The sequence below is a fragment of the Arachis ipaensis genome, chromosome B05, assembly GCF_000816755.2.
Source record: "Arachis ipaensis cultivar K30076 chromosome B05, Araip1.1, whole genome shotgun sequence".
NCBI classification, from domain to species: Eukaryota; Viridiplantae; Streptophyta; class Magnoliopsida; order Fabales; family Fabaceae; genus Arachis; species Arachis ipaensis.
Genome location: NC_029789.2, coordinates 8,434,268 through 8,447,109, shown reverse-complemented (window position 1 = coordinate 8,447,109; position 12,842 = coordinate 8,434,268). Strand labels below are relative to the sequence as shown.

Here is a 12,842-nt window from a genome sequence, read left to right as displayed (position 1 = left end):
GTGTGACATTGGTCCCAATATGAATTCCATTACATGAAGATTAGATTAATTAAATATCACAAGAAAAAATGTATACTAATTACAGCTAGCTAGTTAGGGAAATGTATACTCAGAGTCAGATCTCCCTCCGTTCCTCACAAGAGATCTGAAAATAAAAGAAGAGGCAAGAAGCCAAAGCCAACTTTATTGAACCTTTTTGGCCAATTAAGAAGACATTAACTAACAACAAATCTTTAAATGAAACTTAGATCTACAATAGATTAGTTGTTAAACTGCTAGACCGGAGGATACAGTAAAAAAAAACAAAAAAAAAATGATAGTGAAAAGAAGAAGGACATGTTTGTGTTTTGGAATTAATAACAATGAGTCAAATAACAGTTGCACGTAGATGTTGAAATGCATGAAGAAAAAGATTAGAAAAGCAGATTAAATTTGTACAGGCAACACCCGAAATCCTAATCCCTACTACGAAATGAACATAAATCGTTACAACAAGGCAAAATCCTACCACATAAAGGCAAGGAACAAAAACAACAAGGACAACAAAAATTGGTCCATTAATTCCTCTACAAATTCAAGCAGCACCTTAATTAATTTAACTTAAGAAGCTTCCTTCATAGCCGTTTTAAATCCCAATCTCCAAATCAGTGCAGCTTGAGCCTCCCTCATTCATCACATCCTGTATAAAAACAACATAAGCAAAAGTCAGATCAAGTAAAATAACTGAATGCGCTAAGAAAGTGATTCATTAATATAATTAAACCTGAGAAGTGAGATTAATTGATGGTGATCCCTGATTGAGCAATAAGGAGGGAGTTGTAGGTTCAGGCTTGTCAGCTTTCTTACTAGAAGCAATGTGGGTTTTTCTGAGACCCAGAAAGGCCTTCCACCTTGGTGAAGAAGAAGAAGAAGAAGACTTTGGAGGTCTGAGTGAGAAAGCAGAAGAAGAAGAAGCATCGTGATGATGGTCATCATGATGAAGAAGAAGCTCCTCCCTGAGAGTGGTGGGGGCTGTATGACCAAGAGGCTTGTTGTCCTTGTACGGCAACAACCTGCCCTTGAAGAAGAGCTCGTCAGCGCTCATCATTGAGTAGTTGGTGACTGAGAACTCGAAGTCCGAGGAAGCCGGAGGAGCTTGATCTGTTATCTCTTGCTGCTTCATAGGTTGTTGGATATCGACGAAGTCGTTTGAGAAGGAGATTCTGGGGCTCATTGGGGCGCCGCATGGATGGTGGTGGTGGTGATCGGAGGAGTTGTACATTTCTAAGCATGCCATGAGATTTCAGAACAACAACATGTATCTAAAGGCTTAAAGAAGCCTAATAAATTCTACTTTCTCTTCTCACTGTTACAACCCCACTTTGTATTTATACATGTATGTACATTCCTCACACCTTCCTTTTCTTTTTTGTCATGACATGGATTTGGACACAAGTGAAGTGGATCAAACACAAAGTCTTTCTTACCATTTTACCCTACGGACATTATTATTCCCCTTGTGATTAGATTGTAATTGTAATAATTAATGGGAGTAGTGGTGGTGGTGGTGGCAGGGGGCAGTGCATGCATGCCACAGCAACAGGTCTGCTTGATTAGTTGACCAGACCCCCTCTTTGACTGCAAAAGTATGCGCTGGCGACACTGACCCATCAAAACTAACCACGTGACCCCCCCAAATTGCAAGGTATCACGTGCCACGATCCATTCACTTCTCTTCACTCTTCACTCTTCACTAGTGTGTTCGCAAGGAAAGGACACAGGGTACTTAAAATAATAATAATAACTTGCAGCCAAAGGACATGGTTGTCACTCACGTGCTTCAACTCTTTTCAAGTGGTTAGCCTAATGGGGTAATGCCACGTGGTTCATTCCGAGCATTCTAATATGGACCAGTCAAACCCCCAATCCGCAACTTCACTTGCTTTTGGTCTCCTATCTTGTTAGCACTTCCCTCCATTTTCATCTTAATTACTTCTTTCCCAATGCCAGATCACTTCATTGTTAGATTAACTAGTTTTACTTGGGTGTCCATGATTATGCAAATTTGGAGTGGTAGCTGTAACTTACTGTTTCATTGGCATCACTGATAATATGTAAGTAAATAAAAGACAAGTGTATGATGTTGATTGATTGATTGATTGATTGTGATGCCAATTGTTTTCTTCATGTGAGACACACATGGACCTACACCTAATAAATTAACATATTCCAAATTCAAACTGCTTGTGACTTGTGTTTTTCTTTTTCAATATTGCACCACTTTTCGAGTTAAACTATCATCTTAATTCAAATCTTTCATTTATTCTTGTAAAATCTCTCTCTCTCTATAGGATGGAGATATAATTAAGTAGAACAAGCAACATTATGGGAAAGTGGGAAACATGAATGAGATAGATTTTGTAGGCTTGTATGTAGTGGACCGGTGCCCTTGGATTTACTCTAGTATTTCAATTTCAACGTTGAATATAGATAGTAAAATTTAAAATCAAAGTTTGGAGTTTTGTGTAAGATATTGTTGAGATAAAACATGAGATTGGGAAAGGAAGACCTTTGGAGAAAGGCAAGAGACAAGAATGAAGAAGAACAGAAGTAACCAAATTATAAATAATTAATTAGAAAATGAATTCCTGAAAGCACGTGTATGTAGTGGCAGTGTCCAAGAAACCCAGCAGAGGAAATATTAATAGTTTGTGATTGAAATAAACGTTAATGAAAAATGCAGAATCTGTGTGCTTTAAATGTTAATTGATAGTGTTTATTATCTTGATGTCTCCGTATACACGGATTGTACATGGATAGAATAAAGCGGCAGAAGAAGCGATGTACATGCTTTCAAATTTCGAAACTCACACGGGCAGCTGTAACCAGATAATAACAATTGTACATTATTATAATATCAATTGGGCCAAACATAGATGGATCGATTATTGGTATGTTTATTGGCCCGACCCATTAAACTTCATTGTTAGTGGTGGTCATCATGGTGATGAACTCATTAAAGTCAATAAAACCATCGCCATTACCATCAACACCCTTCACCATCTTCCTACAAGCACTCAGGCTGCAACCCTCGCCAAGCCTCTTCAGAATTTGTGACAGCTCCTCAGCACTGATCTTCCCATCGCCATTCAAGTCGAACACCTCGAAAGCCTTCTTCATCTCTGCTTCCTTCATCCTCCCTTCACCAAACATCTCCATCAATTCATTCAACTCAATGAATCCGTCTCCATCTTTGTCCATCAATTCGAATGCCTTCGCCACCTCAGCATCACCCATTCCTCTATCCAAGGCCTTTGCAGCAGCCTTGTACTCTTGGACTGATATCTTTCCATCTTTGTTGCTGTCGAATTTCTCGAACACCCATTTCATTTCCTCTGCTTTTGGCTTCAAACTCCCTCTTCTTGATGTAAAGCTGTTCTTGTTTGAAGATGATATGCTAGAATTAGACTTAAGGAAACTAAACTTGGACATTTTTTCTACTTGGATACAAAATAATGTATATTTTCCTTCTTCACGTTATGATTGCTACAACATGGTAAATCTAGCTTATATAGATACATAAAGTGATATATAGAATAACTCTCAGAGTTTAAACTATATACTTTTGACCTACATTCTTACGCGTCTGATTATTGAGTTTGGTAATATTCGAAGAATTTTATTCTGGTTATTATTTGATGAGTGTGTGGTTCAAGTTAAATTGCATCTCATATCTGTGGACAACACTACCTTCCATCTTGCTTTATGAAACCGTGTCTTCAACACTATTCAAACTGAATCCTATTCTTCGGTCACTTGTAACAACGGCACTGAACCTGTGTTTTACACCAATCTTAATCAAATTTATAAAACATAATATTTAACTTGCCCATGGTTTATCAAAACGGTCCGCTACGTTACCAACAGCATATCTGCCAACTTCTACCAACTCTTATTTATAACTGTGTTTTATGGAAGTGTCTTCGTGGATGTATCTAATAAAAATGTCTTTTTTATGGTTGTGTTTAATAGAAGTGACTTTATAGATATATTTTCTGGATGTGTCTCTTTATATATATATTTAAAATATAATAATTAATTATTATTGATAATAAGTTGGTAGATAATATGTTGGTACCTATATTTTTCCTTATCAAAATATTATCGACCACAATAAAAATATGCATCAACCAGTGATGAGTGAGGTCCACGTGCATCATTTTCTTTTTGATGTACTTGAAAGTCACACAAACTAATGCAAAGAGATAAGATGCATCGGAATTAACTTTCTTGAACTCATTCAATTTTATGGTACGTCTTCTTCTTGAGTTATTGACTGTGTTACATATATACCATTACTGGAAGATGTTTCTGAAAATTATAAGGGTACGAGAATGTTAGGAAAATATGGGGTGGGATTTGGAAGAAACGGCACTGATTGGAGGGTCCTTCTAACATTTCTATTACTTTACTAATACATGGCCGATTCGTTGGGATTGTTTGAATGCACCAAAGACTCACCATGATCATCTTCTTTAATATCTCAGCTTCTTCTTCGATGATTGAAGAATAACTTGAATGAATGTTATCTCAACTAGTATGTGATTTTCCGCATTCATAATTTCTTCCTCTAACTATTTCGAAAATTAACATACCACAACTATAAAACATCATATTTATGAGAAACTCTACCATATTTTCGAGTTAAAACTTTTGGAGCAATGTATCTGACAGTTTCTCTAGCACCCAATAAAAATATTATGCTCTCTTTTTTTTTGCACAATTTAACTAGTACAAAATCAGAAATTTTTTGGACAAAACTCTTCATTTAAAAGAGTACTTTGAAGTTTGATTTAGAGATGAGCAATTCTTATACTACATCCTCAATACAAGTATTCTAATCCTTGAGCAATACCAATTGTGATTTTATATAATATCCCAAACAACAATTGGTATTTGGAGATCTTTTTCTATTAGTGAACTTATCTAGTGAACCATTTCACATAAATTCATATACAAGTGCCCTTTTATTTTTTTCATAACAAAATCCAAAAAGTAAAACTATATTGACATGTGATGTTCTACTTATGCTAACAACTTCGTTCATGAATTCTTCTCCAGTTCCCTTTGATTCACTTATCACTTTTACCGCAATAGGAATATCATCGTATAAGGTTCCTTTGTACACAGTTTCAAATCCTCCTTGTCCTAATTTATGTTGGAATGACTTAGTCATTTTTTTAACTTCTGAATAACTGTACTGCTTTAGTGCCAAAAAGCTATGTTTTTTCATGAAATCCTCCTCGTCATTGTGATTGAAAAAGGTTCTTACTTTCTTGAAGTAAAGTTTTCTTATTAAATTAAGACACCTTTTTCCATTATAAATAATCACAATAATTATTACAAATCTAATACATGTCGCCATTGCTAATGCACCTGCACATATGTACAAAAAAATATATAATGTTCTAAAAAAATTATACATAAATATGATGAAATTAGGGCTAGTGCAATGGAATTCTTATGAAAATACCTGCTATCCTCCAAGGAATTGGGAATGCAGGTGGATGCGTTTGAGAACTGTCTCCAGATAGGTTGTTATAAGACAAGTCTAGAAACTCTAGGCAATGTTGTGAAGCTCTTAGGTATTGAACCCCTCAAATTATTTCCACTTAAATTCAAATTCTTCGAATCACTTAAATTAGCAAACGAAGGAGGGATCAAGCCCGTTAAACCTTGCCTTGACAAATTCATAGCAACAACGACGTTCCCTTGTTGGCACACAATGAAACTCTAATCTTGGCAATCAGTGTTGTCCCATCTCCATGAACTGGCCAACTGAATTGGATACCCAAATGCTTGTGCAATGTCAAGCAAAACCATCTGGTCATAGAGTCCTTCAGATTGTGGACACAACCTGTTGATTGGTTGGAAAGTGAGGTTCACATGCTTTCCAAACTTTGGTAATGGACCCGTCAGCATGTTGTTCTCCAAAGAAAGTTGATTCAACCGGGGTAGAGCCGCCAAAAAAGATGGAACGGTACCGGTTAAGAAATTGTTGTGAAGCCTCAATTCAGTCAAATAGTGGAAGTTAGTTAGGTCAGGAAGGTGACCTGTGAAATTGTTATGTTGGAGTCACACCTCCTTCAAGAGGATCATGTTGGAGAGCACATCTATGGAGCCTGAGAAGCCTGATTTCTGGCTGTCAAGGGCTAAACTCTCCATTCCAGTTTGTGCTAAAGAGTTGGGGATTTCCCCATTCAGGTTGTTATAGAGAGAAGCAATTCTCGCAATCTGGGGAAGGACATGAATATATCTGGTAAGGTGGAGTACGAGTTAGTGGCGCTGAGGTGAAGATATTCAAGATCACTGTCACTCTGAGTCTCTGACTGAGAGTGATAGAGTCAGAGAAGGTCCATGCCGCGAGGTTGAAGTTGTTGCTTAGGCGAGTAGATCTTTGAAGGAAGTGTGATTGATGCAAGTGAATTTGTTGAAGGGCAAGTTGACTTCTTCGAGGTAGTAGAGGTCGGTGAGGACAGGCACCGGCCCCGTGAGATTGTTTTGAGAGAGGTCGAGTTGGATGAGATCGGAGAGGTCGTTGAGATTTGGGGGCAGTATTCCGGTGAGTGACAGTCCACTGAGTTGTAGGTATCACACGTCACGCCTTTCCAGTTGCAGTGGGAGGTGTTCTTGGACCAACCATATGGAGTTGGAGTAAGGGCTTCCAACAGTTTATACATCGCGGCATCTTCTTCATCTTCTGCCATAATAATGCTGGCGGAAGTGATGAACAACACAAGGACGATAGGCTTAGAACCCATTCATTAACTAATAGCTTCAAGCTAATTAAGGGAAGAGACTAATTAGGAAGTATAACATGCTATGAATTCATTCAAGACTAATTAAGTTGGTTACTTCGTTTGAGGGAGAATTAATATAGCTTATCAACATAGAAGAAATTCAGAGATCATGAGTAGCTGTGGCTGAGAATACTGTTTTATTATTCCAACTTGTGTATGCCTATATTCTCTTTAGGCCGGTTGAAGAATATCTCTTTATACAAAATACTATTTATATAAGAAAAACAATGATTCTATATCTTTTTTCCGATTATTAAGTTACAACCTTACCCAAGAAAAAAAGAAACGTACAAAGACTAATCCTTAATTAATTAAAATCCCCTTCAACAATGCCATCAAGGATAAATAATCAATCAAAACCAATCAAGTCAAAGCCAAACACACAAAATCCTGCAACAACAACAAAGCAAGGTCTAGATGATTACAAAAACACACTAAATGTTCACCTTTGAGCCACCAACATAGCTAGACTTTCACCTTTTTAATATATATTTTAACAAATTATTATATATAGTTATAGACTCGAGAAAATAGAAGAGCTACTAAAGAGGTCATTCGTCATTAAAAACGACATTTAGTAAGGACTAGATTAGCTGCTAATTTATTAAGCAGATATCAGTCCCTTCATGCCCTCATTTACTATCATTCTCTTCGCCTTTGCCAATCAACTCTTCAGACCTTAACACTTGCGCCTCCCAATCAGTTTTCCCAGCATACATACACAATGATATGACCAATGACCATCTTGCCATAGATTTAGAGGCTGAATGCTATGAAAACAAGCTGCTTCAATAAATTATGCTAATTTGTCTAAAATAAACTACCTTTTTTATTTGGTACTTGGTTCAACTATTTTAAAATTACATGAAGCTTTTTTCTGTTCTGAATTTATCACCATGAATCAACTCACTACTATGATGAATTTTGCTCTGGAAGGAAGGGTACCATTGGTAGCCACACTATCAGCAGCTTGGTAACTAGTCTTTACCTATCAGCCTGTTAAAAAGTTTCCTTCCCATTTAATCTTTACAAATTTCAACAATATATAACAAGATATATCTAAGGACAGAACATTTTGCAACAAACAGGTAATGTAATCTGAATCTGAACCTAGAACAAAAGTACACATGCAAAATAGTTTGAAGGAATAAGGGAAAAAAAAGAATGTCTATAGCTGTGATGGGACACAGAACACTGAGAACAATTAGAATTCACACAGACGATCCAATTATCTGGTTTCACTCTTCATAAGATGTCAAGAATCTGCAAAAGATGTTTATATATGAATACGAAAAGAGTGTTTAATTTAACAACAGAAGAAACAAATTCTTAAAGTAGGAAGAATTCAAAGAGAGGAAATAAAGTGACCTGCATTGGCATCTCTTGCATGATAATATTGCTGCTCTCTTCAATAGCTTTGAGAGTAACCACTTCCCCACCAACAACCATATTGATCACAACACCATCTGCAGAAACAACTCATAAAATCTTAGCAACAATAATCCAATCCACTTTGAGCACACAAAAAAGGCAAGAAAGAAAGAAAGAACCAGGTGATAAACAAGTGGCTAAACGCCTGCCATAAGTTTCCTTCTTCGGGGGTAGGTCGTAGTTGATGAGAAGATGAGCGTTCAGGGGACACTCCCCGGAAGAAAGCAGAGGAAGGCAGGCGTCGGTGACGATGATCATATGGGAGGTGCGCTCCTTGTCGTCGTCATGGTCAGTGGGGTGGTTCAAGTGGCGAAACTTGTCGAGAGTAGAAGCGCGTTGGTGTTCAGAAAGGTCGCTGTAGAGGGGGGAAGAGGAGATGAAGGGGAGGCCGGACACGGCGGAGCAGAGACAGTCAAGGTCGTCGCGGGTGCTGCAGCACACAACCATCGGAAGGGAGGGTCGTCGCCCCACAAGGCCCAGCAGATCCACCACCGTTTGCTGGGAGTAGGAGCAGAGTGAAAGAATCAATAAACCAAACCCTAATTAATGAGATTGATTCACAGAAACGAATTAAAATAAGATTAGATACCATACCATCTTGAACTGAAGCCTGTCAACCGCAAGATAGAAATGGCGGCACTGTCCAGACTGAAACCCCGTCCCTGTACAAGGAGATCCTCCCTCAACGTTCTCCATGGCCATTTACCATCACTTGCAATGATTCATTACCATCATATATTTATTACCATCCATTATCTATTTAAATTTTCCTCTAATTACATTTATATTATGGATTATTCATAATTCATTCAGAGGCCATTAAAATGTTGCTGAGTAATTTAGTTAGATAGGTTAAATTATTGGACAATTTTCAACTACTGAGTAATTAAAATTTCTAACAATGTGAACTGAAGTGTCTTGTATTAATACGGAATTAACTTTTTTAAACAATAATACACAAATCGATATTATCAGAGAGAAAAAATCTAGTCTCTGATTTATGCTCAAATTTAATTGATGAACAAATCAGACCCTAAATATTGTGTGTGCGAAATTTTTTTTGGTCAAGTGTGTAGCAAATCGGAGAATAGGTTTTATAATTAAACGAATAAAATAATTTTAAAAACCCAAATCGATGGATCAGAATTGAGGATTTAAAAAAACCCAACATCCAATTTGTTGACTAAATCGGACCTTCTGATCTGTTAACAGCGGTGAATATCACTCAAAACCTAATAATGGTGGATAACACATCATTTTTTTCAATATCAGAATTAAAAAATGACAATGTGAATGTGATATCCTTAAAATTAAGAAATATCATTTAGATTTAAGAATAATTCAAATAAATAAACTACAACAAAAAGAAATAGCGGACATAAAGCTATGTTATTTGTCGGTAATACACAAACGATTCGAGTCATTCATACGATTTTCACAATAGGACACACAAACTAATACTCCTATATGATTAGTGATGGTAGTTGGTTCTGTTCATCATCCTTATGAACTCCTCCGCATTAACCTCTCCATCATCTGCACATTTTAAAACCAAAAAAATAAAATAAAATATCAATTACAAGTATATTACTGCATTTGCGTTCGATGAACTTTTAATATGTTCAAATATTCTTGTTAGTAACTTTTTACAAGGAAACCAATCAAGCCATCAACCAAGTGTTCATGATTAAAACCATGACATATCTAACAAATAGTTAGCATTAATCATTAAATTCAATCTAAAAAGGAATTAGAAAACAGTTTGAAATTTCCTTAAAAGATAACAATCCAACATTAGGGCCAATAATTCATAAAATCAAAATTGAAAGTCAGTCAAGGGACTAGCCAATCTTAACCTCTGCAAAATTATAACTATGATGTGCCATGCATGTGTTATTAACTATGATGGCAGGCCCAGTTTCATACATTATTATCACAGAAAACCTTAATTGGAATCTAAGTCATTGCAAAATTTGTCACACAAACTTTTCAGACATAGAGGAGTATAGGCAAAAAAATTTCATGTTAGAACTTAGAACATAGATTTGGACAGAATATGATTAACTTACCATCTATGTCTGCCGCCTCAACCATGTCCTGGATCTCTCTGTCAGTGAATCTTTCACCTAGCTCTTTCGCAATGCGCTTGATGTCTGATACAGATATCTTTCCCTGCACTTGCCCCAAAGCCCAGGCAATGAGAATCAAGAAGATGATGCAGAAACGATGTACAAAAGTAAAAACACTTACATTTTTATCTTGATCAATAATCTGAAAAGCTTTCATGAGCTCTTCCTTAGTGTCCCTTTCTCCTATTTTGGCCGTCATCATGTACTCAAACTCTTCATAGTCAATTGCACCACTACCATCCTTGTCCACATCTGCTATCATTTGATTTATTTGCTGGAATAACAATGTACTATCTGTAAGCGAGACAAACAGACTTCTAACAAAAAGAATGACAAGATGATATCTCATACAGCACCATAAACAAACCAGTGCTATTCTGCTATAGTAAATTTTGAATCCATTTCAGGTAATTGACTCCCTAGCTTGGAATAAGGAGTAATAATCACATATAAATGTTCAATATGACTAAATAAGAGGAGAATAGGAGAAGATAACTTCATCTCCCTTCTTCATCACACAAAGAACAATAATTCTTTAACTAGACAAAAACAACATAATGGAACCAGTTTCTCTTAGGAAACTCCATTCAACCATAAGTAAGGTAGAGAGAATTGAACATATAGGTAATAATACCTCTTCTGTCATCTCGAACCCTAGGGCCCTGAAAAAGATGATATTTTGTTATGAAGACTACATAGCCAAGAAGTAATACTTAAAATATCAATCTTGTGAAAGATAAAACAATAAAACATACCTCATGGCAACATTCAGCTCCTTGGCATCAATAGTACCTATAAATCATCAAAATATAAATATTAGCATTTTAAAATATACATTAAAGTATAGTCGTTACTATTTTGATGATAGAATGCAGAAAACCTGAGCCATCAGTGTCAAATAATTCAAAAGCTTCCTTAATCTCCTGCTTTTTCTGCTGGGTCAAATGATGGCGTCCTCTCGATTTGCTGTGCTTCCTGGATTCCCCTCTATACGATTCCCCTCTATATATAGCTGACTGGAAAAACAAAAGGTGCATACCAAAAGAAGAGTTATTGTCTAGGAGGCAGCATGCTATTCCTTTACCAATAAACAATGATCAATGATCGAAAGCATAGCTAAATTCTGTGTTGAACAACCTATGTTGTACTCGCGGTGTCTCTCGCTCAAAGGATTAAAGTAAACAAAACGGGAAAGAGGAGCAATTAGGGCGGGGGGAGTGAGAAATTTAGATTTGATTGAGAAAATTCATAGAGAAGAACAATGGGTTAGTGTATGTATTACATTAACAGCAAGTTATCAAATTGAACAGCTAGTGATCAAGTGAAATCAAAATTGAAAATTGATCAAAGATAGGGGTAGGGATTTATTATGAAACGAAACAGCAAGAGAGTGAGAAGAGAGAAGCAGGGAGAGAACGCACCATATTTGTGCGAGATAATGCAGCAACAGCAGCAACAACGTCAAACACAAGAAGATCACGCGCACAATTGAAAGTTGAAACAAGGTCTGAGGATCTTCTTCCTTGGAATTCAGACCAGAGAGGAGGATCAATGATGCGCGTTTAAGAAAACCCAGTTAGGACCCACACTATTTTAGCTTGGGCCATCCCAACAATTCTTATTCAATTAAAGCCCAATAACTTCCTACACAGGCCCAGAATACCAAAAAGGAATGTTTTTTTATCTAGTGGCAGAATATGCTGCCTCACAAGAAGCTGTACCCGGATTCAAGTCTAGTCAGGCACGGACCCATGCTTATGAATGGGGGACACTTGCCCCAGTGTCATTTGATATTTTTAAACCAATATATATATATCCCCATTTTAAATGATCCCACTACAAATAAACTAAGCGTAATTATTAAAAGTCTAAGCCCATTTTTATCTTTTTATGATTTTGACTATTAGTTAACCTAATTAAATTTAGGCTTCTTCTGTTTTTAATCTCAGTCGTCACTCATTTATTCTCTTAAACTATTTTCTTAGTTTCATATTTTTAACCTTCTTTTTCTATTTCTTGTCTAGTGGTCATCTTCTCTTCATCAAAAGGTAAATTTTAAATTCTCTATCTACTTAATATACTAAAATCGGGTTTTTCCCTAGCTAATACAGGTGACGTGTCAATCCCTCGTGAATCTGTTTTTCTTCCAAAATGCATGAAATTTTTCATCTATTCTAAATTATTTTATAAAAAATATCTTTATTATAATTATACCAATTTAGGAACATATCTTCATTATTATTATATCAAATCAATATTTAATGCACTATTAAACTACTTTTCAATTATCAATTAAAAATATTTTTAATAACAATAATAATAATAATAATAATAATAATAATAATATGATATTGGCACCGATCGTGGTAATCATGATAATAATATTTGATTCTAATCATAAAATGATCAAATCTTATATCATTAATAACGCACATTGATTTTA

General features: G+C 36.0%; 4 protein-coding genes across 5 annotated transcripts; all 4 read right to left on the bottom strand.

The window, feature by feature from the left end:
• LOC107642784 lies at positions 321–1,410 on the bottom strand. Its single transcript, XM_016346257.2, has 2 exons — positions 764–1,410; positions 321–679 (listed from the first exon to the last, which is right to left on the bottom strand). The coding sequence occupies exons 1-2, from the start codon at positions 1,274–1,276 to the stop codon at positions 626–628; spliced, it is 567 nt and encodes a 188-aa protein (XP_016201743.1). The 5' UTR covers positions 1,277–1,410; the 3' UTR covers positions 321–625.
• LOC107642786 (calmodulin-like protein 1) lies at positions 2,727–3,587 on the bottom strand. Its single transcript, XM_016346259.2, has one exon. It carries the CDS (start codon positions 3,469–3,471, stop codon positions 2,953–2,955), a length of 519 nt encoding a protein of 172 aa, XP_016201745.1. The 5' UTR covers positions 3,472–3,587; the 3' UTR covers positions 2,727–2,952.
• On the bottom strand, positions 7,020–9,151 carry LOC107642782 (eukaryotic initiation factor 4A-I). Of its 2 annotated transcripts, none has more exons than XM_021122966.1 (4): positions 8,865–9,151; positions 8,390–8,768; positions 8,208–8,305; positions 7,020–7,835 (listed from the first exon to the last, which is right to left on the bottom strand). In XM_021122966.1, exons 1-4 carry the CDS (start codon positions 8,970–8,972, stop codon positions 7,824–7,826), a joined length of 597 nt encoding a protein of 198 aa, XP_020978625.1. In that variant the 5' UTR covers positions 8,973–9,151; the 3' UTR covers positions 7,020–7,823. The 2 variants fall into 2 exon arrangements, with proteins under 2 accessions (XP_020978625.1, XP_016201742.1); XM_016346256.2 differs by having other exon boundaries at positions 7,231–8,102.
• Positions 9,545–11,989, bottom strand: LOC107642785 (caltractin). The gene is made up of 7 exons (XM_016346258.2): positions 11,821–11,989; positions 11,280–11,415; positions 11,155–11,191; positions 11,034–11,061; positions 10,521–10,673; positions 10,340–10,442; positions 9,545–9,806 (listed from the first exon to the last, which is right to left on the bottom strand). The coding sequence occupies exons 1-7, from the start codon at positions 11,821–11,823 to the stop codon at positions 9,742–9,744; spliced, it is 525 nt and encodes a 174-aa protein (XP_016201744.1). The 5' UTR covers positions 11,824–11,989; the 3' UTR covers positions 9,545–9,741.

Excerpts from the sequence above, each read along its gene's own strand:
- LOC107642784 (XM_016346257.2), bottom strand. The coding sequence starts at position 1,276 with ATGGCATGCTTAGAAATGTACAACTCCTCCGATCACCACCACCACCAT. Across the intron at positions 680-763 it reads CAATTAATCTCACTTCTCAG|GATGTGATGAATGAGGGAGG; the intron begins GTTTAATTATAT and ends GTTTTTATACAG.
- LOC107642785 (XM_016346258.2), bottom strand. Across the intron at positions 11,062-11,154 it reads GAGCTGAATGTTGCCATGAG|GGCCCTAGGGTTCGAGATGA; the intron begins GTATGTTTTATT and ends CATCTTTTTCAG. Across the intron at positions 10,443-10,520 it reads TTATTGATCAAGATAAAAAT|GGAAAGATATCTGTATCAGA; the intron begins GTAAGTGTTTTT and ends GGGCAAGTGCAG.
- LOC107642786 (XM_016346259.2), bottom strand. The coding sequence starts at position 3,471 with ATGTCCAAGTTTAGTTTCCTTAAGTCTAATTCTAGCATATCATCTTCA.
- LOC107642782 (XM_016346256.2), bottom strand. The coding sequence starts at position 8,972 with ATGGCCATGGAGAACGTTGAGGGAGGATCTCCTTGTACAGGGACGGGG. Across the intron at positions 8,769-8,864 it reads ACAGGCTTCAGTTCAAGATG|CAAACGGTGGTGGATCTGCT; the intron begins GTATGGTATCTA and ends TCCTACTCCCAG. Across the intron at positions 8,306-8,389 it reads AGCCACTTGTTTATCACCTG|ATGGTGTTGTGATCAATATG; the intron begins GTTCTTTCTTTC and ends TTGTTTCTGCAG.